The sequence below is a fragment of the Platalea leucorodia genome, assembly GCF_965183815.1.
Source record: "Platalea leucorodia genome assembly, contig: HAP1_HAP1_SCAFFOLD_24, whole genome shotgun sequence".
Classification (NCBI taxonomy): Eukaryota; Metazoa; Chordata; class Aves; order Pelecaniformes; family Threskiornithidae; genus Platalea; species Platalea leucorodia.
This window is the reverse complement of record NW_028121458.1, coordinates 2,405,680-2,430,863: the sequence shown is the minus strand read 5'-3', so window position 1 is coordinate 2,430,863 and position 25,184 is coordinate 2,405,680. Positions and strand designations below refer to the sequence as shown.

General features: G+C 53.2%; 2 protein-coding genes across 2 annotated transcripts; one reads left to right on the top strand and one right to left on the bottom strand.

Annotated features, from left to right (window-relative positions):
- Positions 1–6,484: 6,484 nt before the first annotated feature.
- LOC309603236 (olfactory receptor 14A16-like) lies at positions 6,485–7,420 on the bottom strand (the record flags this gene model as incomplete). Its single annotated transcript, XM_082338128.1, has 1 exon — positions 6,485–7,420. One exon carries the CDS (start codon positions 7,418–7,420, stop codon positions 6,485–6,487), a length of 936 nt encoding a protein of 311 aa, XP_082194254.1.
- A 4,111-nt stretch (positions 7,421–11,531) lies between these two features.
- Positions 11,532–24,893, top strand: LOC309603235 (olfactory receptor 14A16-like; the record flags this gene model as incomplete). The annotated part of the gene is made up of 2 exons (XM_082338127.1): positions 11,532–11,701; positions 24,065–24,893. 2 exons carry the CDS (start codon positions 11,532–11,534, stop codon positions 24,891–24,893), a joined length of 999 nt encoding a protein of 332 aa, XP_082194253.1.
- Between the last annotated feature and the right edge of the window lie 291 nt (positions 24,894–25,184).

The window sequence follows — 25,184 nt, the reverse complement described above, 5'->3', positions numbered from 1 at the left end:
GAAGAACAAGCAGAGATCTCAAGAGAGAAGCGTGGGGAACCAGGAAAGTCATGGGGGAAGCTGCATAGGAAAAAGGCAGCATACAAGAGGTGGATGCAAGGATTGAAACTAAGGAGGAATTCAGAAATATGGTTGGGTTTAGGAAAGCCAGAGCTCCCGTAGAGTTGACACTTGCAAGGGAGTTCAAGGGCACAATGTTACCACTTCAGGAACAGTTAAAGAAGAAATGAAGTCAACATGTGGCCACTGCTGAATTGAGTTAGGTAGGCGTAGATAGGTGTGAGGCACTCTTGGCCTTTGTCTTCACCAGCAAGGTCTCCCAGTTCCGTGTGCCTAAGAGGCAGAACCCCAGGCAAAATCCAGCAGTGGATGGAGATCAAGTCAGGGCTTACTTAGGGAAGGTCAGCCCTTAGTAGTCCCTTGGACCAGATGGGATGAATCCAAGGCTGCTGAGAGACCAGGCCGATGTCACAGCAGGGCTGCTCTGCTACATTTTGGAAGGCCATCATGACTGGAGAAAGCCAAAGGCAAATCTTGCATACATCTTCTAAAAAGGCCCAAGGACTGAGCAGGGGAGTTATAGGCTGCAGCGACAGAGGCCAGGGGCTGCGTGGCTGGGCAGCAGCTCTGTGGAGAAGGCGCTGGTGGTCCTTGAGTTTCCTTAGGCAAAACATGAGCCAGCAGAGGATCCTGGGCTGTGTGAGCAGGGCCACAGCCAGAAGAAGTGATTCTCCCCCTCTGCTCGGCACTTTTTACACCGCATCCAGAATCCTTGCCCAGGTTTAGAGCCTGTGCAATGACAGTGAGACATGGGCAAAGAGGAGCCACTTCACTGGAGGGCCACTAAGATGGCAATCCTTCCATTACCCTTCAAGTGTTTGTGTGATTTCCCCAACAATACCAGTATCTGCAACAACAACAACAGTAACAACAGCAAAAGCACTGACCTGCCTGAATAGCAATACCTGCAGTGGAGCAGTCTGCATCCATGGTAGCCACTTTGGGCAATGTCAATTAAATCAGTATTTGCAATATAGGGCATGATGCCCAATCCAGAAGTACATATCTAAAGCAGTTGAGAAGAAGGGCTGTTGTGGTTTAACTGGGCAGGCAGCTAAACACCACGCAGCCGTTTGCTCACTCCCCTCCCTGCAGTGGGATAGGGGAGAGAACTGTAAAAAAAAATACCAAAACCGTGGGTTGATACAAAGACAGTTTAATAGGACAGCAGAGGAAGATAAAAATATAATAATGATGATGATAATAATAATACAGAAATAAAAGAATATACAAAACAAGTGATGCACAATGCAATTGCTCACCACCTGCTGACTGATGCCCATCCCATCCCTGAGCAACGATCTTTGCCCCCCAGCAGACTCCCTCCAGTTTATATACTGAGCATGACGTCATATGGTATGGAACAGGCTTTTGGCCAGGTTGGCTCAGCTGTCCTGGCTGTGCCCCCTGCCAGCTTCTTGTGCACCTGGCAGAGCATGGGAAGCTGAAAACTCCTTGACTAACGTAAGGACTACTTAGCCACAGCTAAAACGTCAGTGTGTTCTCAGCATTATTCTCATCGTAAATCCAAAACACAGCACTGTGCCAGCTACTATGAAGAAAATTAACTCTAATCCAGCTGAAACCAGGAGACTTGGCTACTATCAACTTCATTGCTAAAAGAGAGGGAGATGGAGGGATCTCAGAGCTTCCAGGTTCCTGTAGAAGATTTCAAGCCTCCAAGAAAGGAGCTGAAGATAACAGTTTTCAACCAGCATAGACTTTAGATCATTTCACATGTGAGGGATCTGCTCCCCCATTTCAGTCACTGGCACCCAGAAACCTCACCTGCTTTGCCTTCCTCTCCTCCCAAAGCCTGACCAAGGGATGGGACGAAAGGCAGCAAAAAGAGTGTAGACCTCTGTGAATCAGCTGGGGTCTGGCACTTGGAGGGCCATGGTGTCATTCCCTTGTACGCCCCATAAAGAATCAAGCTGGGAAGTGAGTCTGCAAGTCTGACTCAACAAGGTCCATGGACAGGCAAGGCTGTGTCTATGGCCATGTCTGGAGACCCGTACAGCATAGATCCAGCTGGGCATAAATGGTGTCCAGGGCCCCTGGACAGAGGTGGGGGTGGAAGCCGCAGGTAATGCTGGTCAGGGCTGTGAAGGTCTATGGATGCTCTCAGGGCTCTGACAATGCCCCCATGGGATCCCACCTGCCAGTGACCACAGGAGGCCAAATTCTCATTCCCTGATGTGCAGGGTCTGCTCTCTGCTCCTCTCCTTCCCCATGTCCCTGGGGACCTGGAGACCACAATTTCATGGCCACTGCAGCCTTCAGGTCTTCACACCCCTGACGAGCCCTTCCGCTTTTGGGAGTACCAGACCCAGGAGAGCAGAAGACTGGGTGGCCCATTCAGAAGCTGACCAACACACAAGGCACCATCTAACCTGTAACATGTCCCATAGAGACCCTCCATATATCTGAGCTGCCCTCACATCACACAAGGCATCCCCCACTTCTCATCTCCCCTCTCAGTCTCTCCTCAAGACGCTGTATCTCCAGCAACCACAAAAGCCATGGGAGCTGTCCTTCCCCACCTCACCTCTTATTCCACTGATGTCACAGCTCTGTGATGGCACACAGGGCTCCTGCTCTCTGTGCCCCAGGCTGTGGGCTTTGGTGCCCATTTGGGCTGCAGCACCTCAGATGTGGCACCAGGGCCAAGGGCAGACTTGTCACATGGAAACCTGGTCCCCAGAGGTGGGAGCCCGTGTGTGGCAAGGCTTGGCTTCCCAGCAGAGGCATGCTGGAGTGGGTGGCAGGTGGTGCCATAATGATGGATGAGGTTCCCCCACGGAGAGCAAAAGCTGCAGTCCCCAAGGGCAGAGAGCAAGAGGCCTGGGCTGTGCAGGCCTGGCAGGAGAGGGCTTTGCTGTGCCAGGTGACTCTGCAGCACCGTGGGGCCTGTGCCAGAGGTGGAGCTGATCTGCAAGAAGGACAAGGTGCTGCTGAGAAAGTCCCTGGGGGAGGACAGCCTGTGATCCAGCCACACTGTGGACATCATGCTGGGGGCCAACTGGGCAGATGATAGCAGCTCTGCAGAGAAGGACCTTGGCGTCCCGGAGGAGAAGCAGCTGAAGATAAGCCAGCAATACACACTTGCAGCAAAGGCCAACAGCCTCCTGGGCTGCATTAGGAAAAGCCTTGCTGGCAGATGGAGGGAGGTGACCCTTGCCCTCCACTCAGCACTGGGGAGGCCCCATCTGGAGTGCTGTGTCCAGTGCTGGGCTCCTCACTACAATAAAGTTGTTGACCTACAAAAGCAAGTCCAGCAAAGGGCCACAAAGCTGGTTTAAGGGACTGCAGCATCTTTCATAGGAGGAAATGCTGAGAGATGTGGGACTGTTCAGTCTGGAGAAGAAAAGGCTCAGAGGGATCTTGTTAATGTGTATAAACACCTGACGGGAGAGCATGAAGACCAGGGAGCCAAACTCTTCTCAGTAGTTCCCAGTGACAAGACAAGGGGTGATGGACACAGCTAAAAACACATGAAGTGCCATCTGAACCCAAGAAAGCACTTTTGGACTGTGAGGGTGGTCAAACACTGTAATAGGTTTCCCAGAGAGGTTGTGGAGTCTCCATCCATAGAGATGTTCCCAACCCAGCTAGACAAGGATCTCAGCAACTTGCTCTAGCTGACTCTGCCTCAGCTGGGGGGTTGATCTCCAGAGGTCCCTTCCAATCTCAACATTTCCATGATTCTGTGAGTATGAAGGAGAAAAGTAAGAGAGAAAGAAAGGAACAACACCTAGCCTTGACTGCAAATACAGTGGGATCCCATGGAGAGGACCCATGCTGGAGTAGGGCAGAAGTGTGAGGAGGAAGGAGCAGCAGAGATGTTCTGCAGTGACTGTTAGCCCCCTCCTCACCATCCCCCCTGTTCCTCATGGTGTTCAGGTAGGTAGAAGAAGTGGGAACAATGGAGTAATTTGAGCCTGGGGAAAGTGTGAGGGGAATGGTCTTTAAAATTTTTCTCATTGTTTCTCACAATCCAAATCTTTTTTTAATTGGCAACAAATGAATTTGATCTTCCCCAAGTCAACGGGTCTTTGCCCGTGATGGTATTCAGTAACTGATCTCTTTTACTTTACCTTGTCCCATGAGTTATTCCATCTTATTTTCTCCCTTTGTCCTGCTGAGGCAGGGGAGTGAGTGAGCAGCTGGGTGGGTGCCTGGCTGCTGGCCAAGGCTAACCCGCTACAGAACCACCACATCAGGACTGCTGCATCCAGCATGGGGCTTCCCAGCACAAGAAAGACCCTGACAGACTGGAGCAAGTCCTGCAGAGGCCAGAAGGGTGGCTGGGACCTGGAGCACATGATGGACAAGGAGAGGCTGAGAGAGATGGGTTCTTTAGAAATCGTTCAGAACAAAACACAGGAGCAAGAACCCAGGCCAGTTAGTGGGATCTCACTCAATGCTGATATTCAGTCTTTGTTGAGACAAGGCCATGAGCACCTGTTCAAACTGGAGCTGTCTGAGAACCGGCTTGGCTGAGAGAGCAGCTGTGGCAAGAGCTATGGGGCTTGTGCGCAATAAATGTCAGTAGGAAACTAGCTCCTTTTTTCTTAATACTGGTGGTGGAGTTGGGTATCACTGAGCCCCGGAGGAGGATGGGGCTGACCATGCAGGAAACGTCCCTTCTCAGGGCTGGGGTGTATGAACAGAGGTGGAAATGGCTGGTGTGCAGGACTGATCTGGGACAGTTTTCCCAGGAAAGCTTCCCCAGGATGTCCAGGGAACATGGCACAGACCTGGCCCCTCTCTTCTGCACCTTTGGTGCCTTGCTTCCTTCACCATGATGCCTGACTCTGCACTGTCAGCACCCTGCTGGGGGCCCCCACTCTGCACACTCACACAGCTTAGCTCTACACTGGGGCTTTCCTCTCCCGGGCACTTCCCAGCCCAGCCCAGCCCCTCCCCAGCTCTCCCCACCTCCCCTGCCCTCTCCCCAGCCCAGCAGAGCAGCCCAGCCTGGGCTGGCCCCATGGCAGTGCCCACCGCAGGGTGCTGCAGAGCTCTGGGCACTCACCCCACAGCCCCAGCCCCTCTGAAGGGCACAGCAGCTCCGGGGGGGGAGGGCGGAGGGGGTTCAGGCTCCCCATCAGCGCCAGGGCTGGTATGGCCCCAAGGGCGTGAGGAAATGGAGGCCAGGCACTCTCTGGCTCTCCTGAATTCATATTGTAGGTGATGCCCAATCCTGACTGAATTTCCCCCTCCTCTGCTCCCACCAGCCCCACTGCCCAGGACGGCATGAGAGTCCTGGGGCTTCTCAGGCAGCTCCTGCACCTCTCCGCTCTCCCTTTCTTCTGCCTGCTGCGCTCCTACTGACTCCCATGGCAGAGTCCTTGTTTTGCATACCTCAGTTTAATCATAGAATCATAGAATCGTGAAGGTGGGAAAGGACCTCAGAGATCATCGAGTCCAACCTCATAACCTAACTGCCTGGTCCACCTCTAAGCCATGTCCCCAAGCACCACATTCACACGTTTTTTGAATGCTTCCAGGGACCATGATTGGACCACTTCCCTGGACAATGTGTTCCAATGCCTACCCACTCTCTCTGGGAAGAAATTTTTCCTAATATCTAATCTAAATCTCCCCTGGCACAACTTGAGCCCATTTCCTCTCGTCCTATCACTTGTTACCTGGGAGAAGAGACCGACCCCCACCTCGCTACAACCTCCTTTCAGGTAGTTGTAGAGAGCAATACGGTCTCCCCTCAGCCTCCTCTTCTCCAGACTAAACAACCCCAGCTCCCTCAGCTGCTCCTTGTAAGACTTCTCCTCTAGACACTTCAACAGCTTCAATAGCTTCATGTTTTGCTTTTGGGGGAGTTCACATCTGAGAGCCTTTCACCTTCTGAGCCTCCATTCATTGCAACCCCAGGGCATGTGGGAAGTCCCCATCCTCTCCTCTCCTCACCCCTCCAGATTCATTTCCAAGGAGTCTGGTATATGCCATCACTCCTGTCATACATGAAGAAACCTGAGGAGAGAAAGGGAGCTCATGGGCCATCTCCCCTGCGCCTGGACACCAAGAAGAGAGCTTTTAAATCCAGAATACTAGGTCCAGTGGAACCCAATAGTACCATGATCTTAACTCCCAAAACACTGAGAACAAAAGCAGATCAGACTCTTCAAAAAAACAATTCCTTGGACATTTTCTTGGCAGCAGCTTTGGAGGAAGAGCGCAGCCTTCAGGCACTGGACCTGGGAGATTCTGTTTTATTGAAGACCTGCTATTGGGCATGCCACATCTGACAGAGTGTTGTGCAAGTCAGACACAATAAGATCAAGCCTCAAGACAAGTAGCATAAGCCCAGAAAATTATCTATAAACAGGATTACTGCAAGAGAAGAAAACAGACTCCTGGCCTAAGAAAGACTCTGGCAAATGTGCAGAGAAGGGAAGGCAGGTTATTGCCGGTGAAACAGCGTCCATTGGGCCAGTTTCCATAGGGCATCCTTGAGCTCCTGGTTCCTCATGCTGTAGATGAGGGGGTTCACTAATGGAGGCACCACAGTGTACAGCACTGCCACCACTAGGTCCAGGGATGGGGAGGAGATAGAGGGGGGCTTCAGGTAGGCAAATATGCCAGTGCTGAGGAACAGGGAGACCCCGGCCAGGTGAGGGAGGCACGTGGAAAAGGCTTTGTGCCGTCCCTGCTCAGAGGGGATCCTCAGCACGGCCCTGAAGATCTGCACATAGGACACCACAAGGAAAACAAAACACCCAAATGCTACACAGGCACTAACCAGAAGAAGTCCCACTTCCCTGAGGTAGGCATCTGAGCAGGAGAGCTTGAGGATCTGGGGGATTTCACAGAAGAACTGGTGCAGGACATTGCCTTGGCAGAGGGGTAGGGAAAATGTATGGGGAGTGTGCAGGAGAGCATTGAGAAACCCACTGCCCCAGGCAGCTGCTGCCATGTGGACACAAGCTCTGCTGCCCAGGAGGGTCCCGTAGTGCAGGGGTTTGCAGATGGCCACGTAGCGGTCATAGGCCATGACAGTGAGAAGAGAATACTCTCCTCCAATGAAGAAGAGAAAGAAAAAGACCTGTGCAGCACATCCCAAGTAGGAAATGGCCCTGGTGTCCCACAGGGAATTGGCCATGGCTTTGGGGAGAGTGGTGGAGATGGAGCCCAGGTCTATGAGGGAGAGGTTGAGAAGGAAGAAGTACATGGGGGTGTGGAGGTGGTGGTCACAGGCTATGGCGGTGATGATGAGGCCGTTGCCCAGGAGGGCAGCCAGGTAGATGGCCAGGAAGAGGCAGAAGTGCAAGAGCTGTAGCTCCCGTGTGTCTGCGAATGCCAGGAGAAGAAACTCGTTCGTGGAGCTGCCATTGGACATTTGCCGCTTCTGGGCATGGAAACTGCCAAGGGAGAGAAAAGAGAAAAATTCAGAGAAGCTTCTTGGAGCAAAATTTCATTCATTCATTGTGCAATACCTAAGGGCGCCTTTCCTTCTTGTGCAGGACTGTTATGCAGCTCGGAGGCTTCAGCTGTGGTTTGTGCTGGCTGAGTGTGCTGTGCAGAGCCGTGCCCTCTCCCCAGGGGCTCCTGAAGGGTCAGCCCTGCTTTCCAGCAATGACCCATGGAGGCAGCAACAGCCCAGGGTGTTTGGAGGGAGGCTTCCTGGGGAGGAGTTCCCTGTGCTGCACTAGAGCGGAGGGTGAAAATCCCAGAAGGACGCTTTCTTCCCCAGAGGAAGGTGGGAGATGAGGTGCAGCAAATGGGTCTCGTCACAGAGGTTGCTCTGGAAAAGACACTGGCCTGTCCTGGGAGCAGAGGGGTGCTGTGCCAGGTGCCGAGTTCAAAACACCCCTCCTTTCCAGCACAGCTCTGCAGAGTATGAGGAAGAGGACAGGGCAAGGATGCTGATTGGCATGGGCAGATCGGGTGCTCTCAGACATCTCCAAGGTCCTACAGGAGAGCTGTGCCCTTCTGGAGGGATGCTGACAGCCCCGCAGGACTCCCTGTCCAGCAGAATCCGGTGTCTTAAGGTGATGTCTGCTGAGGGACGCAGTGCCTCATTGCCCAAGCACTGAGTGCAGTGTCTCGAGCCTGGCAAATGAAGAGAGGGCTTGGGCACCTTGGTCCCATGGAAACACCTCCAGGGCAGCGCCCTCCAGGTCAGGGCCAGAGCAGGCACTCCACACCCCCACCCCTTGCCCCACACCACCACCGTTCCTGCCAGGGACCCCACGAGCAGGAAGAAGAGCAGCACAAGCAGGTGGAGGACCAAAGCAGAACTCTGTGACTCTCGTCCTAAGGGAAGCAAGGAGAGGAGAGGCGGCCGGGCACTCAGGAAAGCCTTCTCCTTACCCAGCAGAGCACAGCACCTCCCAGTTAGCAAAAGCCCAGGGCAGTCGCTCGCAGCCCCTTTGCCCTGCGGAGGGAAGTGGCCACGTGTCAGGAGAGATGCCCCTCTGCTGTGCCAGAGCTCTGGCTGCAGAGGAGGCACCTCCTGCCCTGGACCACACAGCCTTGAGGGCAGAGGCTGTGCTGGGTGGGAGACGGGAGCAGGGGTCTTGTGCAGAGGCAGGTGTCTGCATTGGAGGGGATGGCAGGGAGCTTCCCAACTTCTCCCTCCCATGCCATTTGGGGTTGGAGGTTCCTAGAGCTCTCTGCCCATGTCTCTGCTGCCTGGAGCTACCCCTCCCGGGAACTGTTGCTCTGCCCTCCAGTTTTTCCCTGTCAGGGATCACAGACCCCATCACCCACTCCTGTCTGCTCAGCTCTGACCTCAAGAAACCTCCCAGCTCCAGGCACTCTCTAGAGGTACTCCCCGCTTGCAGGCAGGAAGGATCAGGTCAGACAAACCCTGCTGAGGACAGCAAAGGTGGTGCTGGTGCTCTCTGGAGGGAGAGGAGTGGATGCAAGCAGTTGCCTTGGCTCCTACCAGACCTCCTGATCTCTCAGGGTGGCACCTCAGGACTCTCAGGCTCCCTCGCCAAACGCAGCAGTGCCTTTTCCCTTTGTCCTGAAACAGCAGGAAACTGAAAGCAGAGCCTCAGGAAAGCTCTTTAGCTGTAAGGGATCCCCTGCCTTGCTCTTCCTCTGCAAAAGTCCCCTCTGAAATGCCCTGGGCAGCTCTGGCTGCACACCCTGCCTTCACCCCTTCCCCCTGGTCTAACATGAGCCCCTGGGCTGGGAGGCCTCCTGACAGACCCTGCAGGCTGGAGCCTATGAACGCTTTCGGAGACCCTTCCCGCAACGGCAGCTGCATTGCCCTGCACCAAGAGACTTACCGTGGCAAGGGCTGCAAAGGTTCCTTCCCTTGCAGCTCTCCTCTCTCCTCCCACTCCAGCCTGCCTTTAATCGCGCCCTGCCCTACTCCTTTGCCCAGAGCCCTGCTGCGCTTGGCAGAGGAGCTGCTCCTCGTCAGAGCTGTCTCTCTGCACTGCTGCCTGCTTACCAGGAGCTCCCTCCACGCCAGGAGCCTGTCTCAGCCCCGGAGGAGGGGACCTGCCCAAGACGTCACTTTCTCTTCCCCCCACCCCACTCGGCGCTCCCTCCAGGTGTCCCTGGGGCTCTCCAGGAACCTGCTTGGGAAGAGACTGAAGGAATCACCGCTGTTGCCTGTCTCACCTCTGCAGAGACGTTTCTTTGCAGCAGTGGCCTTGCTGCTCTCCGAGACACACTTAGGTCTGAGAATCCCCCTTCCTTGGCCCATCATGAGACAGGACACCTGGAGACTGCCAGGGAGGCATCTCCTTTAGCCATGCTGAGGGAAGGCAATCAGCTGAGTCAATGGAGGCATCTCATGCTGGATTTGTAGTGGTGGGGCTGGAAGGGACCTCAGCTGCCTCCCATGCCTGCCACAAACCCCCAGGAGGTGGGATTCCTCTTGCTTCAGTCATGGCGTCTGTTAGGAATAGGCACCTGCACTCCTTTCCTACAGTCCCATTGTCATCCGCCTGTCACTCCAGAAACACAGATGGCTTCTGCCCCTTTATAGCTTGATGGCAATAGGGTACACTGTGTACTCTCCTTTTCTACGGTCCCAATGTCAGTGATGGAGATGGAGACCAGGATTTGACACACAAGCCCCTGGTGACATTTGAGGTGCCAGATGTAGTCCAGGATATTGGAGCAGTACTGAGAGACTGGGAAACATCTGGGGGCATCATCCTGTGTGGTCCAGGGCAGGAGTTGCCTCCTCTGCAGCCAGAGCTCTGGCACAGCAGAGGGGCATCTCTCCTGACACGTGGCCACTTCCCTCTGCAGGGCAAAGGGGCTGCGAGCGACTGCCCTGGGCTTTTGCTAACTGGCAGCTGCTGTGCTCTGCTGGGTAAGGAGAAGGCTTTCCTGAGTGCCCGGCCGCCTCTCCTCTCCTTGCTTCCCTTAGGAGGAGAGTCACAGAGTTCTGCTTTGGTCCTCCACCTGCTTGTGCTGCTCTTCTTCCTGCTCATGGGGTCCCTGGCAGGAACGGTGGTGGTGTGGGGCAAGGGGTGGGGGTGTGGAGTGCCTGCTCTGGCCCTGACCTGGAGGGCGCTGCCCTGGAGGTGTTTCCATGGGACCAAGGTGCCCAAGCCCTCTCTTCATTTTCCAGGCTCGAGACACTGCACTCAGTGCTTGGGCAATGAGGCACTGCTTCCCTTAGCAGACAGCACCTTAAGACACCGGATTCTGCTGGACAGGGAGTCCTGCGGGGCTGTCAGCATCCCTCCAGAAGGGCACAGCTCTCCTGTAGGACCCTGGAGATGTCTGAGAGCACCCGATCTGCCCATGCCAATCAGCATCCTTGCCCTGACCTCTTCCTCATACTCTGCAGAACTGTACTGGAAAGGAGGGGTGTTTTGAACTCTGCACCTGGCACAGCACCCCTCTGCTCCCAGGACAGGCCAGTGCCTTTTGCAGAGCAACCTCTGGGTGCAGTCGTCCTCCAGCTGAGAGCAGTGCAAGCCCAGAGCAGCTGGGCACCAGGCTGATGGACAGAGCAGCCCTCCTGGATGGGAGCACTGACGGAGGTTTGTACTGAGGCAATGGGGCAATGGGGAAAGTTGACCCCTTTCAAGACCATTTCACAAGTGGTATGGGGGTATCTGAATACTAAAACACAGTGTAACGAGACCCATTTGCTGCACCTCATCTCCCACCTTCCTCTGGGGAAGAAAGCGTCCTTCTGGGCTTTTTGCCCTCCGCTCTAGTGCAGCACAGGGAACCCCTCCCCAGGAAGCCTCCCTCCAAACACCCTGGGCTGTTGCTGCCTCCATGGGTCATTGCTGGAAAGCAGGGCTGACCCTTCAGGAGCCCCTGGGGAGAGGGCACGGCTCTGCACAGCACACTCAGCCAGCACAAACCACAGCTGAAGCCTCCGAGCTGCATAACAGTCCTGCACAAGAAGGAAAGGCGCCCTTAGGTATTGCACAATGAATGAATGAAATTTTGCTCCAAGAAGCTTCTCTGAATTTTTCTCTTTTCTCTCCCTTGGCAGTTTCCATGCCCAGAAGCGGCAAATGTCCAATGGCAGCTCCACGAACGAGTTTCTTCTCCTGGCATTCGCAGACACACGGGAGCTACAGCTCTTGCACTTCTGCCTCTTCCTGGCCATCTACCTGGCTGCCCTCCTGGGCAACGGCCTCATCATCACCGCCATAGCCTGTGACCACCACCTCCACACTTCCATGTACTTCTTCCTCCTCAACCTCTCCCTCCTTGACCAGGGCTCCAACTCCACCACTCTCCCCAAAGCCATGGCCAATTCCCTGTGGGACACCAGGGCCATCTCCTACTTGGGATGTGCTGCACAGGTCTTTTTCTTTCTCTTCTTCATTGGACGAGAATACTTTCTTCTCACTGTCATGGCCTATGACCGCTACGTGGCCATCTGCAAACCCCTGCACTGCAGGACCCTCCTGGGCAGCAGAGCTTGTGTCCACATGGCAGCAGCTGCCTGGGGCACTGGGTTTCTCTATGCTCTGCTGCACACTGCCAATACATTTTCCCTACCCCTCTGCCAAGGCAATGTCCTGCACCAGTTCTTCTGTGAAATCCCCCAGATCCTCAAGCTCTCCTCCTCACATGCCTGCCTCAGGGAAGTGGGGCTTCTTGTGGGTAGTGCCTGTTTAACATTTGGGTGTTTTGTTTTCCTTGTGGTGTCCTATGTGCAGATCTTCAGGGCTGTGCTGAGGATCCCCTCTGAGCAGGGACGGCACAAAGCCTTTGCCATGTGCCTGCCTCACCTGGCCGTGGTCTCCCTGTTTATCACCACGGCAGTGTTTGTGTATCTGAAACCCCCCTCCATTTCCTTCCCAGTTCTAAATCTGGTGGTATCATTTCTGTACTCAGTGTTTCCTCCAGCCGTGAACCCCCTCATCTACAGCATGAGGAATAAGGAGCTCAAGGATGCCCTATCTAAACTGGCCCAATGGGCTCTATCTCACAGACAATAACCTGCCTCCCTTTCTATGCACATTTCCCACAGTTTATCTTAGTCCACCAGTCTACCTTTTCCTCTTGTGATAATCCAAAGTATAGAGAATTTTGTGGGTTTATACTACTTATCTTGAGGCTTGATCTTATTGTGTCTGACCCTTGTACCATACTGTATCAGATGTGGCCTGTCAGATAGCAGCTCTTCAATAAAATGGGACCTCCCAGGTCCAGTGGCTGAAGGCTGGGCTCTTCCTCCAAAGCTGGTGCCAAGAAAATGTCCAAGGAATTTGTCTTTTAAGATGTCTGTTCTCCTCGTGTTCTCAATGTTTTGGGAGTTAAAGGTCATGTTAGTATTTCATTCCACTGAGCCAAATGCTCTGGATTTAAAAGCTCTCTTTTTGGTGTCCAATGGCCCATGAGCTCCCATTCTCTCCTCAGGTTTCTTCATGTATGACAGGAGTGATGGCATATACCAGACTCCCTAGAAAAGAATTTGGAGGGGTGAGGAGAGGAGAGGATGGGGACTCACCATGTGCCCTGGGGTTGCAATTAATGGAGACTGAGAACGTGAAACACCCTCAATGGTGAAGTCCCAAAAAGTAAAGCACTAAATAAACGTATCCATGAACCAGGTCTCTGCAGTGCCATGGGAGTCAGTGGGGACCCAGCAGGAACAGGGAGGAGAGCCTGGAGAGATGCAGGAGCTGCCTGAGGAGGCCCAGGGCCAGGACTGTCACATTGTTCTGGGCAGTGGGGCTGATGGAGACAGAGAAGCGGGCAAATGCAGGCAGGTTTGGGCATCACCTACAACATGTATTCAGGAGAGCCAGAGAGTTCCAGGCCCCTATTTCCTCATGCCCTTGGGGCCAGCACCATCCCTGGAGCTGATGGTGAGCCTGAACTGAGCCTCTCTGCACTCTGAACAGTGCTTCTCTGCCCCCCCGGAGCTGCTGTGCCCTTCAGAGGGGCTGGGGCTGTGGGGTGAGTGCCCAGAGCTCTGCAGCACCCTGCGGTGGGCACTGCCGTGGGGCCAGCCCAGGCTGGGCTGCTCTGCTGGGCTGGGGAGGGGGCAGGGGAGGTGGGGAGAGCTGGGGAGGGGCTGGGCTGGGCTGGGAAAATGCCTGGGAAAGGAAAGCCCCAGTGTAGAGCTAAGCTGTGTGAGTGTGCAGGGTGGGGGCACACAGCACTGCTCACAGTGCAGAGTCAGGCATCATGGTGAAGGAAGCAAGGCACCAAAGGTGCATAAGTAAGAAGCCCAGTCCTTGCTATGTCCCCTGGCCACCTCGGGAAAGCTGCCCTGGGAAAACTGTCCCAGATCAGTGCCACACAGCGGCCATTTCCATCTCTGGCCATACACCCCAACCCTGAGAAGTGATCTTTGCTGCATGGTCACTTCCCTCCTCCTCCGGGGCTCTGTGATATATCCAACTCCACCACCAGTATTAAGAAAAAGGGAACCAGTTTCTTAGAGACACTTATTACACACCAAGTCCCAGAGCTCTTGCCACAGCTGGTCTCTCTCAGCCAAGCCAGTTCTCAGACAGCTCCAGCTAGATCAGGTGCCCATGACCTTGTCTCAACAAATGTTGAAAAATCCACTGACTGACATCCCACCAACTGGCCTGCATCCTTGCTCCAGGGTTTCACTCTGAGGGAATTCACTAAAACCCAGCTCTCTCAGCCTCTCCTTGTCCACAATGTGCTCCAGGCCCCAACCAGTCTATCCCAGGTGCAGGATCTGGCCTTTGTCCTCCTTCTATTTCATGAAGGTCCCCACAGGACAGTCCTCCCGCCTCTCAGGTTTCCCCTGAAAGGCATCCCTAAGGCACAGGAATGGTCCTTCCAAGTTAATAACATTGAAAAATGTGGTGAGAGTTGCCTCCTCCGGGTCATGGATACAGGTGTTAAACTGCACAGGGCTCAGGAGAGTCCCCCGTGCCACCTCACCAAACCCCAGTATCTCCCCTGGCCTCCAGGTACAGTCTGGCCCCTTCACCACTGCTCTCTCAGCCTCATCATCCAAGCGGTGTTTTGCCCATCTGTTTGTCTGTCCATCCAGACTGCAATGGCCTAACTTGGGTACAAGAACATTGAGGGAGACCTTGCCAAAAGGCTTGCTGAAGTGGAGGTAAATGACATCACCTGATGTCCCCTCATGCACAAAGGAAGCTACTTCCTCATGAAGGCAACCAGGTTGGTGAGGCATGATTTACCCTTGGGAAGTGCATAACGATGCTCTTCTCTTTTGGGTGCCCAGGAATGTCACCCAAGAGCACTCATTCAATGGCTCGCTCTTCACCAAAGTGAGCTTGTACAGCCTGGGGTTCCCTGGGTTGCACTTTTGGCCTCTTTCAAAGACGGGTGCACCATTTGCTTGTCCTCACTCACAAGAGACCTCTGCCAATCCCATGACCTTTCAGAAGGGATATTCAAAAGAAATATTGATCTTCACCTGTACCTTCTTCATCACTCCTCTGCCTGTTAGATGGTGTCTTTAGTTTCTCTAATCTCTCAAACAGTTTCACCTGTCCCCATACAATGACCATTTCTAATGCCATCTTTGCAGATGCAGACTCTCTAGGCAAAGGCCAGTTCCATTAGTCTCTAAGTTTCTCCTCCCATTATTCTTTGTTCATTCAGATAATTCTCACCTACCCAGCTGCTGCTTTGAACTTCACAGAGTTCAAAGCTTGCCTGTCTTTCAGTAGTCTAATTGTCTCTTTAGCCGACACCTGAGTTGTTTTCAAATCTATCTGTTTGTACCTATCTATCTAAAACATTTCTCATAAGATTATCCCTTGTAGAAAGGCAACCTCATTAGAGACAGCTTGTACTTAGCCTGTGGTTACAGAGTGTGTTTTATTGTTTGTGAAAACTGATCATGCTTTGCTTTGCTTTGCTTGCAATAGGAAAAATCCTTATGTGGCCTGTGTGCAGCCAGTTGTGATGGATGCCCTCGACCTCTTAACCTAACTAGCAGTAGTTTGGTACAGGCTTCAGAAGAGGTAAAGGCGTGAGCCGTAGCCAGGCCATGAACTCCTCTAGTTTCTATCTGTTCTCTGAAAACCCACAAAGGAGCCGAGGGGTTCATGATGTCTGTGAGCTTGGAACACCAATCATGCGACTGACACAGGAATAGTGGGTGGCTATTCCAAGACTCAATTATCAAGGAACAAAGAAACTCGGGGGTACAAGGAGCCTCCTGCATACCTTTCCTATCGCATGTAATTTGACTGCAAGCCAACCACTTTATCCTACAAATACGACAGCCTCAGTGAGCCTTCTTTGAGCTCTCCCTGCTAGGCAGCGTGGGTGCCTGGCGGTGATCCCCCCTTGAGCTGGGACACCTCTCAAGGTTGCTCCTTGAGGCAGAGAGACCTTTTACCAGCGACAGATCTTTGGCAGGAGACTGATATCGTGCATAACCTTGTAGCATGGTAACTTTGATTTTGTCTTGGCAACTTTGGTTGCATGCTGAATTGACAAATTTTGCCTATATAATCTCTTAGACATAAATCGTTGTCCAAGTCTGAGACTAAGATTGGACCTAGCCACACCTAAGCTCCATCAGGAGTTTAGAAAGCAAGGAGGTCTACTCTGAACCTCGTGACTCAATGGGAGGGTCCTCCTTACCCTCTTGTATCCCTGGTCTCCCCGTGAATCATTTGAACTTGAGTGTAACTCAGTTTTCCTTTGTATGTTTCTTCCATGCAGTAATTAATAGAATAAACCTCATCATCAAACTTATTGAACCTTGAGCAACCACTCTTAAACTTTGTTAAATTCCATCGAATTCATTGAACTCTGTCAAAATTATTATTCTACCTGAATAAAACTTATGCCATAGGAGCCAGTGGGGTTCCCATTTTGAAAGGAGGATGGAGAAACCGGAGAAGGTCCAGAGGAAGTCGGTCATGATGGGCTTCGGGGCCTAAAGCACATGAGCTGTGTGGAGAGGTGGAGGCACCTGGGCCTCTTTAGTCTGCTGAAGGAGAGGCACAGGGCAGTCTAAAAGCAGGTGACACCGACCTGGAGAGGTGGTGGAGCCAAACTCTTCTGCGGTGTCAGATGGTATGGCAGAGGCAACAGCCACCAAGTTCCTCCCGGGAGCTTCACCCTGGGCCTTAGGAAACCCTGACAAGGCAGGTGGTGCTGCCCTGCAGCAGGACATCCAGAGAGGATCTTTCATTTCCATGTTTGGAGGGTTTCAGGTTTCAGCTCCACAAAGCCACAGCCAGCTTGACCCTGGGGTTGGTGATACCCCACCCTTTGGTGGGAGGCCACCATTGCAGACATGGAGACAAGGCACCTGACCAGCTCCTTGCACCCAGGAATCGGTATGCCATGCCACCTGAGACTCCTGGGAACAGCTACGCTTTTGTCCACAGAAGCGTGATTCCTCTTCGTGTGTCCTGGCCAATCTCCTGACCCATGCGGTGCTTTAGGCTCTGAAGACAATCAAAACCAACTTGATGACTAGGTTAGTCTCATTTTACATGCTGACATGCAGGGCAGATGCAGGGAGCTCAGAGCTTCCAGGCTCCCTGCTGCACAGTTAGGACTTCAGAGACTGGAAAGGCAGGTAACGGTGTCGTGGCGGTGTGCTCCACATCAAGGTTTTGCCTTCCTTTGTGCCTTTTCACTAACCTGGGATCTGTCCCCTGGCCGCCTTTGGCTAAAAACAGAACAACTCCCCTATTCCACCTCCCTGTCCTGATGAAAACTGTGAGAAACAGATGGAGCAGAGATGATTTAAGGGCAATTCTGTCTAAGAGCTGTAAGCATTAAATAATAACAGAGAGTTAGCAGTGAGAGAAAAAGCACTGTTCTAAGAATTGCATGCCAGAGGCTAATCACGGAGAACTTGTAGCTATTTTGTCAAGTAAAGATGAAATGGAAGAGCTTCAGTTCATCATCAAGAATACAAAGGAGTTCCCTTACAGCACTGTCCTGTTACTGCCATTAGGGACAGTACCACTAATTCCAAAACATCCTTGAGAGCTTCTTTATTTTTCCTCGTCTCCACAGCTCAGGCTGCTCAGACCTGGAAAGTACTACCTCAACTCTCTGCAAACCAAGTCTCTCCAGCCTTCTCTCCTCCACACTCTTTTACCCCAGGACACTTCTCCCCATCATGTCAGCATGCTGCCTGGTCTCTATTTTTTGATCTGGGTGAAGCCAGGGTACTGCCTTGGTAAGCCTTCCCTACAGAAGTCTTCTCTCCCTGCTGATCCCACTTGTGTCACCGGACGCTAGGTACAGTTCCATTTTCCTTCTGCAGAGCTCCATGGCATGGACAGTTTTCCTGTTTCTTTCATGAGAAAAGGTGACAAGCAGGAGAGACTCCGTGCCAGGGAGTCCCAGCCTTGGGTGTTGCTCACCTGGTTCTTACTGGCATCTCTGTTGGTGTACCTGGTACTTTTCTGTGGCTACTCTTTCTGCACAGAAGATCTTAAAAAGACAAAGATTTCATAACAGATGGTTGTAAAAGCCCTGTTATAGACAACAAAGTTTGCCATGGGCTCTGGAGGGAGCCAGGAAGATAGTTAACAAGCACCAGGAAGATCCAGGAAGCTTAAGGCCACTTCTGAAGAGTGAGTGGCTGTAAGCAACGCTGACTGGCTGTGCGTAGGTCTCAGAGAGAGGGTCGAGGGTCGTCAGTGGGAAACAAGGAGGTGGCTGATGGCTTTAGCAAATCCTTAAGCATATCTGAGCCCAGAAATGGAAAGCAACTGATGTGTGTGGATGGGGAAGAGGAGGAGGTTTGTCCTGGGAAGATGTCAGGAGGGAAGACCCCTCTTCTGCAAATCAGGGATGAGAGACATTTCCATGTGATGTGCATCCCCTAGGAGAAGGGGAACGCCCGCTGCTGAGGATGGCTGTGCTCAGTCATGCACCGTGAGCTGACCATGCTCCCTTTACCTCCTTCACTTCCCACACTTGGATGGACCTCAGGAAACATCGATGAGCGTGGAGGATGCACAGACCTCCTGGGCTGAGGTCCTGCCACTGCAGGGGAAGAGGGAAGGGTTTGTGAGACACATGGTAGTGCAGGGAGAGAGCAGAGCATGTGAGGATTCAAGCAAGTCTGGGGCTAGGACATCTTGGGTGCTAGAGGAACGTGAACTGGGCTTTGAAAGAAGCCAGATGGGTTGTGGGGAACTCAGAGACATTGGCAAATCCTCAGAAAACCACACCTTTGTGTTTGAAGAACAGTGAGGACACAGAGTTATCAGTAAACCTTGGGATATCATGGGGGCAGAGTGAGCTGGGGAAGCAGGGGTGGTGGTTAAAATCTGCAGAGAAACGGGCACAGACAGAGGAGAGTGTAGGACAGCCTGTGGTGGGGAAAGCCAAGGGCTTTGGTAGGGCTGGGACCCAGAACTGAGGTCCTTGTTCTCTTGGCTAGGGCTGCTGACTCTTGGGCTGAGGCCCATGTGAGGACACCAGTTCCTTGCAGCCCCCATACTTTGTTGCCTCCTCACCCCTGAGAGAGCCTGGGAGGTGTCTTAGCACTGACCTGCACTCAGCATCACAAACCCTCACATCTCTCTGCCCCTAGCAAGAGCCCTGAGACACCCAGGAAGGAAAGGATCCCCATTCCTAGGGTCCTGGGGTCAGGGCTTGGCCATCCTCCTTAATGAAACACGTCAAGGGCTTTCACAGCCCCCTCCACTTGGCTTTCTGCATGTGCCACTCTCACTAGTTACCATGCTGTCATGCACAGGTGTTGCAGGCTGTGAGGAGGGTCCAGTCTGAACACGACGTCATTCACGATTGAATTTGGAACCTAGAATGTTTCAGGCCTAAGAGGCAATATCACACCACGAGGAGAGGCTGGCTCTGGGGATGCCATGCCTGGTGCTAACCCACATGCAGAGAGGGAATTCATGACTGCAAGAATCGCGGTAGCTATCATCAGAGACAACAGAATCACCGAACCATTCAGGTTGGAAGGGACCTTGGGAGGTCTTTAGACTAACCTCCTGCTCACATTGGGATGAACAATGAATTCCCATTAACTTCCTAAGGGCTTTTGTCCAAGAGTGTCCTGAAAATGACTAGATCTTTGGTGGGCTCCTGGAGACCCTCTGAGGAAGCTGAGGGTGCCTTTTGCTGCCAGGTAAGGACGGCTACAGGATTCCTTGACTCCAACAAGCTGCTACTAACCTTGAGCATCTTCTAACGAACACTGTCCACTGTCCTTCATCAAAAGGTGCAGTGTTGAGAGGCTGCTAAAGTTTTTCCAAACCTTGGACTGTTACCCCGTGCTGCTCTTCCCTGTAGGCACCAGTGACACAGCCAAACCTGCAAAGGATTGAGTGTGACTGCATGGCTCTGGGGATGATGGGCATGGTGGCACAGGCAGTGTTCTCCTCAGTCCTGCTGGTGAGGGGGAGAGGCTTGGGGACTGGACAGATCCTGTGGGTCAGCAATTGGTTGCACAGCTAGTACCAGCAACAGGGGTTTAGTTTCTATGACCAGGAGACCCTCTCTGAGGACCACTGACTGCTGTCAGTGGTGTCTGCGCTGTTCCTGAGGCTGTTTGGCAGAGGTGAAGCTGATCTCCAGCAAGAACAAGGTGCTGCTGACAGGCACACTGTGAACATTGCTGCTCTGTTCCGTGCCTGTATCATCAAGGGGGTGAGTAAAGGGTGGCGGAGAGAAAAACCAGCAGCTTGAGAGTGTAGGCACACGAGTGCAGACCCCAGTGTGATGTGCTTCCTATTCCTGCACTGTCCTGCATCTACTGGCTAGAGCAGGGACAGACCTTGCTGCAGGGCAGTGGTGGCAATCGGTGGCTTGCACAAAGGCAGTGCTGTCTGGGCTGTGTGTCACACACACGCTTTGAAGGGGGGCAGCTTTCCTGTGCAGGACCAGTGCTGTCCCTGCCAGCTGCACGTAGCTGTCTGTGAAAGCCTTGGCACCTCACATAACACTACAGGCCTTTCTTTGGCCATTACATTGAGTAACTGTCCTGAAATCTGTTAGGCAATGTGGGGATGAAACGAGACAACTCTCATGATAGTCAGGAGAGATCTGGGAAGTACAGCTGATGGAGATCAGAAAGCGAGAGACTTAGCTCTCCTTGTGGTCCATGAGTCCATTTGATCAGCTGAATCCCTGTGTAGGCTGCCCAGAAAATGACAAATAGAGAAAGATTCTCTTGTCCTAAACGTGTGCATCTGCTGTCATCTCAGTTGTCCAAAGGAAATCATCCTCCTGCTCAGAAATGATGCCCCAGGTACCACCCTGTCTCTCAGAGCAGATACATTAGAACACGTAGTTACCTCCATGTCTCTTGGACCAGCTCTGGCACCTCAAATGTCACCAGGTGTTTGCATCTGAACACCTCACTCCTGGGCTTCATCTCCAGTAATTAGCATGGGAGCTGAGACAAGTGGCTCCCAAGCAGCAGGTGCCTATTTTGTGCCCATCTGAAGTAAGGCAAGGGGAACCCCATCACCTGTGCGTTTCTGGCAGGCATGGGAGGGAACTGCGTCCCCTTCCAGCCCCAGGACCACAGACTCAGAATGAGATGCCTCAACTGACTGAGCTGAATCGCTTCCATCAGCAGGAGGGATAAAAGAGATTACACCCTGTCCTTGTCTGGGTGTCCTGCCTAATGCTGGGACAAGAAAATAGGATTTTGAAGCCTCATTGTTTTTCTGATACATGAAATGACAGTGCTGGAAAGAAGTGTCTCTGCCCAGCTGAGAGGGGCAACATGAGTGACTGCTCCAGCCTGTTTCACAGCAGGTTCCCCTGCAGCCCCAGGGACACCTGGAGGGAGCCCAGAGGGGCAGAGAAAGTGCTGCCTTGGGCTGGGCCTCTGCTGCTGAGCTGGGCTGGGCTCCTGGGATGGAGGGAGCTCCTGGCAAGTGGGCAGCCCTGCAGAGAGACAGCTGTGCCCAGGAGCAGCTCCTCTGCAAAGCGCAGCAGGGCTGAGGGCACTGCCTGCAGGCACCGAGGGGAGAGGAGTGAGACAGAGAGAGGTGTTAAAGGCAGTCAGCAGTGGGAGGATGCTGAGAGCTCACTAAGGGAGAAATCCTCACAGCCCTTGACACGGTAAGTCTCTGGCTGCAGGAATCTCCTGAAGCTGGTACATCCCACAGTTGACAGGATCTGTCAGGATGACTCTCACAGTATCCCTGTTGGAGAGGAGAGGAACATGCTCCAGAGCAGGGCTTCCCTGCTGCACAGTCAGAGGGACAGGGCACGATCGCTGCCTTCTCCTGGGGACAACTGCAGGGTGTGAAGGTGGGTGTGCAGCCAGGGGTGCCCAGGGACGTCCTTCCGAGCAGGGTCCCTGAACACCCCAGGGGCTGTGTGCTGGGGCAGGGACTCTGCCGCCTGCCAGGGTCAGCACTCAGCCTGCCCGGGGAGCTGCCCACGATGCTGCAGGGAGAAGCTGTGAGTGGAAGGCAACCTCTGGCAGGGCAGGACAGGATCCTTCTTCTGCAGAGAGGGTGCTGCGTGGGTCAGGGCCGCTCACAGCTCCAGATCACCGCTACGAAACTTCCAAGGGGATGTTTCAAGGGGAAGTTCAAGGCAGGGTTTACAATAAAGATAAGGAGATTTCCCGAGTCTGTGTTTTCAGTTTCGTACTGTGAGGGCAGGGGAGAGAAGAGGGGCAGTGGGCAGTGGGGGAGGGAAAGAGAAAGAGAAAAGGACCTGTCAAGTTTGAGCAAGTCATTGAGACTCCTGAGCTGCAACTTGGAGTGGCCAGTAGGTCTGCTAATAGCCTCCTAAAGTGCCTTCGACTGCTCTTCTGCCTATGGACAGCACCAGCATCACCTCTGCTGGACCCATCAGGGTTGTTCTGAACTTTTGCCACTCCCAACAGGAACATGTGCCCAGCCAGTCCCTGCAAACAGAAGGGTTTCTGTAGGGCCAAGGTGAGTGCCCAGAGGTTCACATGGGGTTTGTTAGCAGGGAAAAGACATGGAACAGGGAAACACCTCCCAGGGAAAAAAAAAAAAAAATCTCTAGGCAGCAGATATATGATCAGGAAATGAGAGGAAACTAAAACCAGAAATGTTGTGGGAGGGAGAATGAGCAAGCCTCCTCTCCCACCCAGCAAACCCCATGCCCTCAGGGCCGCGGGGTCCAAGGCGTGAACCACCTCCTCTGCAGCCAGAGCTCCAGCAGAGCCGTGGTGCAGCTCTCCAGCCACGGGCCCTTCTCCCTCTGCAGAGCACAGGGGCTGAGAGCAGCTGCCCGGCAATGTTGGTGTCCGGGAGGTGGTGTGCACAGCTGGGTAAGGGTAACGCTGTCCTGAGTGCCTGACTGCCTCTCCCCTGGCATCTCTCAGCCAGACCCTCACCTTATTTTAACTTGTTTCTCCACTGGTCTAGGTTATTCTTATTTTATTTTGTTCTTGCTGTCAGGCTCTCTGGGGATGGGAGTTTCAGCTGCAGAGTCACACACTGATCTTGTGTGTCATCCCATGCAGGTGTGTCCATGGGAACAGGTGTCCCAGCTTTCCTCTCACCTGTGGAGATCTCATCCATACAGTCTGTGGGGCTGGGGAATGAGCTGACTCTTACTGAGATGCCATCTTTAGGGCACCTGGCTGTCTATTTGAGTTGTTCTTCCAAGCCTTGAACTGCCCTCAAGGATGCAAAGCTGTCCCATAGCACCTCTCTTTTCTCTGAAAGCCCCACGGAGAACACAGAGACTCTACAACCGAGGAAATGCTGTCGGGTTGGTGAAATGAGGCATGTGTGTCCTTGGCTAGAAGTGGGGTTCTGAGACCTTGAGAACGAGTGAGACATTTAGTGGTCTGCAGTGAATCCCTCTGCTCTCAGCAGTGTCTGGTGGTCTTCAGGGCACCATGGGAGTGTGATCACCCTCCATCTCAGAAAGGTGCAAGCCCAGGGCAGCTGGGAACAAGGCGGAGGGACAGACCAGCTCCCTTCACTCTGCTCTAAGCCACAGGCAATCCTCCTGCCTCTCAGGACTCCCTCTGTTCTCCCTGAGGGCAGCAGAAATTCTGAGGTTTCTGACATCCAAGAACACTCCCCAGGGGAAACGGAGGGAAACTTTAAGAATAAACTCTGAAATTGCCCTCTGCCATTCTGCTTCCTCACCACAGGGAGTGCAGGTGCTGACAGGCCCTTCTGCGTTAGGAGCAGTTTCACCTGACAAAGTCCAACACCAGGACTGGGTCCTTCCCCCACCTTTCCCATGAACCCACTCCTGCAGAGTAGGGCTGACTCCTCGGCAGGCAGCAGGCAGAGCCCGTATTTCTCATGGCACATTCAGCCAGCACCAAGCAGGGTTTCAGAAAAGGAGCTGAAGGAAGTTCTCATAGAAAAGTAAAAAGGGGGTGGGTGTAGAAAGGGGAGCATCTAGGAGAAATGGCTTTTGTTTTGTTTAGAGAAGTCTCCCCTAACTTCTCACTGCATTTTCCTCCTTGGACAGTCACTCATGACCAGAGGCAGCAGATGTCCAACGCCAGCTTCATTACCGAGTTCCTCCTCTGGGTTTTCGCAGACACGCGGGAGCTGCAGCTTCTGACTTTCTGGCTCTTCCTGGCCATCTACCTGGCTGCCCTCCTGGGCAACAGCCTCATCATCACCTCCGTAGCCTGCGACCACCGCCTCCACACCCCCATGTACTTCTTCCTCCTCAACCTCTCCCTCCTCGACCAGGGCTTAATCTCCACCACTGTCCCCAAAGCCATGGCCAATTCCCTGTGGGACACCAGGGCCATCTCCTACTCGGGATGTGCTGCACAGGTCTTTTTTTTCTTTTTCTGTGCTACAGCAGAGTTTTATCTCCTCACTGTCATGGCCTATGACCGCTACGTGGCCATCTGCAAACCCCTGCACTACGGGACCCTCCTGGGCAGCAGAGCTTGTGTCCACATGGCAGCAGCTGCCTGGGGCAGTGCGTTTCTCCATGCTGTGCTGCACACTGCCAATACATTTTCCCTACCCCTCTGCCAAGGCAAAGTCCTGGACCAGTTCTTCTGTGAAATCCCCCAGATCCTCAAGCTCTCCTGCTCACACGCCTACCTCAGGGAGGTTGGGCTAATTGTGGTTAGTGCCTGTTTAATCTTTGGGTGTTTTGTTTTCCTTGTGGTGTCCTATGTGCAGATCTTCAGGGCCGTGCTGAGGATCCCCTCTGAGCAGGGGGGGGACCACAAAGCCTTTTCCACATGCCTCCCTCACCTGGCCGTGGTCTCCCTGTTTGTCAGCACCTCGTTTTTTGCCTACCTGAAGCCCCCTTCCACCTCCTCCCCATCCCTGGATCTGGTGGTTGCTGCTCTGTACTCAGTGGTGCCTCCAGCAGTGACCCCCCTCATCTACAGCCTGAGGAACCAGGAGCTCAAAGACCCACTGAAGAAGCTGAAGAAACTATGTAGCTGCTGCTTCCAGCTTCAGGGAGTTAAAAACTTTCCTGTCTTCCAGGAGTATGTCTCAATAGCTCTTTAGCCAACTCTTCAGTTGTGTTTATGTCTATTCTTTTTTATCTCTAGGTCTCAAAGAGCTCTTGTATGAATGGTCCTTGAGAAAGGCAGACTGCGTCAGATGCAGTTTGCACTTAGCGTAACGTTGACGAGAGTAGTTTATGGTTTCCTGAATTACATCATGTTTAAATTTGTTTGTTAGCAAGGAAGTTAAACATGCTGTGTCCGCGTGCAGCCAGTTCACTGAGGAACTCAATGAACTGAGAAAATGAACTGAGTTCATTGAGTCAATGCCGCTCAGTTGGCGGCCAGTCAC